Here is a 2,108-nt window from a genome sequence, read left to right as displayed (position 1 = left end):
AGTAGTATGTGATCAGTAAAGAAGGCAAGAGTGGGGGGTGGGGAGAGAAAGAGAGTGAGTGAGAGAGAGAGGAAATGAGTGAGAAACAGATGCTGCCTTGTGCCTTGCTCTTATGGAGAGAACATTTTGGTTCCGTGGAATCAAACCCAGTTTGGCACTGTGAATCTATCATCTCCTTCCCTTTCAGCTGTGTAGAACAACACAAGGGCATCACACCGGACATGTCATTGTCAGCCACCAACAGAACCCATGGCGACTCCTTCTCATTCATCTTGATGGGCCTACCTGGCCTGGAAGGTGCCCAATTCTGGCTGGCCTTCCCCCTCTGCGCCATGTACCTTGTGGCCGTGGTGGGCAACTGCACGGTGGTGCTTGTTGTGAAGGCGGAGCCAGCCCTCCACACGCCCATGTACTTCTTCCTCTGCATGCTGGCAGCCGTGGACCTGGCCCTCTCCACCTGCACCATGCCCAAACTCCTCGCCTTCTTTTGGTTTGATGCCAATGAGATCAGCTATGGGAGTTGCCTTCTCCAGATGTTCTTCATCCACGCGCTATCAGGCATTGAGTCCACCATCCTCTTGGCCATGGCTGTGGATCGCTATTTGGCCATCTGCCACCCCCTGCAGCATGCTGCCATCCACACCAATGCAGTGACGGTGAAAGTGGGCTTGGTGGCCCTGGTGAGAGGAGTCGTCTTCTTCCTCCCTTTTCCATTGCTGATCATCCGCCTGCACCTCTGCGGCTCCACTGTCCTCACACATTCCTATTGTGTTCACCAAGACGTCATGCACCTGGCTTGTAATGACAAGCTGCCCAACATTGTATATGGCTTGGCTGCCATTCTCCTGGTGATGGGTCTCGATTCCCTGCTCATCTTTGTCTCCTACGTGATGATCATTAAGACTGTCCTGCAGCTGAGATCAAAGGAGGAGCGCCTCCGGGCTTCTGGGACCTGTGTGGCCCATGTGTGTGTTGTCTTGTCCTTCTACGTGCCCCTGATTGGACTCTCCGTGGTGCACAGGTTTGGGAGAGACCTCCCTGTTCTGGTTCATGTCACAATGGGCAACGTCTACCTCTTGGTGCCTCCAGTGCTCAACCCCATTATCTATGGAGCCAGGACCAAAGAGATACGGGACAGGGCATTGAGAGTACTGAAGATATGCAGAGACTGAGGCCACACGGTCCCTGATATAATGCCCCACTCTTCTCCAGTCATGACTTGCTGCCCTGAGCCATAAACACTGAAGTTCATTCTACTTTGCCTCCCAACCCCCCTTTTACTTGAACATTGCTCTGGTCCTGACTACCACCTTATCCAGGGCTGACTTTACAGACACCCACCTCCATGTCTCTGGCAGTGATTTCGCTTCCGACAGATCCTAAGGCCCCCTTTTGGGTTACCTGCAGATTCCCTTTGTCTTCATATAAATGTGGGCTTGATAGCCATAGTTTAAGTCTGCTTTTGCAATTGTGAAGCATGTGCTTTTCCCGTCTCTCTCCGTTGAGCAGGGTCAGCCTCTGTCTGTTTCTCAGTAATGTGTGATCATAGCTCATGTGAGAGTTTCCATCCAGAGGCACCACGGATACACTAAATCATGCGTAGCTAAAAGCTGCCTGATGGAAGGGCAGGAACCTTTTTCTCCACTGCCAGAGGAAGAAGAAACAGAGGAAGTGCCAGGAAGAAGAAACCTGGTTTCCTTGGCTGTGGAAAAGAGGGGGAAAGCAGACAGCGAGAGAGGCAAGCAGAACCTTCCAGCTTTTTTCTTCCGTCTGCATCTCTCTGTCAGCCTCTCTCCTCCCTTCCACGTCTGGGGTTTCTTCTTCCTCCATCGCCCTCCATTTCCCCACTCATTTTGTAGCCTAGGGCGCCAGGGTTCCTTCTCCCTCTATCTGCCTCCTGGCTCCCTCCGGCCTTTTTCTCTCCTCCTCCTCCACTACAACCATCACCTGGAAGGCTGGCTCTGGCTGCCGCAGCCAAGCTCTCGTAAAGGAATTTGTGCAGGTAAAAGGCGTGTGTGATGTGAGTGCACTTCAAATCAATGTCTCCGTTTTATCTTGAGGTACCTCTTAAGATATGAGCACAATGCCTGCTCCTGTGATGCCACAGA

General features: G+C 52.3%; 1 protein-coding gene across 1 annotated transcript; it reads left to right on the top strand.

Moving 5' to 3' along the window:
• The first annotated feature begins 221 nt into the window (after positions 1 to 221).
• Positions 222 to 1,172, top strand: LOC118085030 (olfactory receptor 51E2-like). The gene has a single exon (XM_035115287.3). The coding sequence runs from the start codon at positions 222 to 224 to the stop codon at positions 1,170 to 1,172; it is 951 nt and encodes a 316-aa protein (XP_034971178.3).
• Positions 1,173 to 2,108: the final 936 nt, after the last annotated feature.

Source organism: Zootoca vivipara, chromosome 4 (genome assembly GCF_965207765.1).
Source record: "Zootoca vivipara chromosome 4, rZooViv2.hap1.1, whole genome shotgun sequence".
Taxonomy (NCBI): Eukaryota; Metazoa; Chordata; class Lepidosauria; order Squamata; family Lacertidae; genus Zootoca; species Zootoca vivipara.
The sequence above is the reverse complement of the archived record's forward strand: the minus strand, read 5'-3'. Positions and strand labels throughout refer to the sequence as shown.

What these genes read in the sequence shown, in the direction of transcription:
- LOC118085030 (XM_035115287.3), top strand. Translation starts at nt 222, where the DNA reads ATGTCATTGTCAGCCACCAACAGAACCCATGGCGACTCCTTCTCATTC.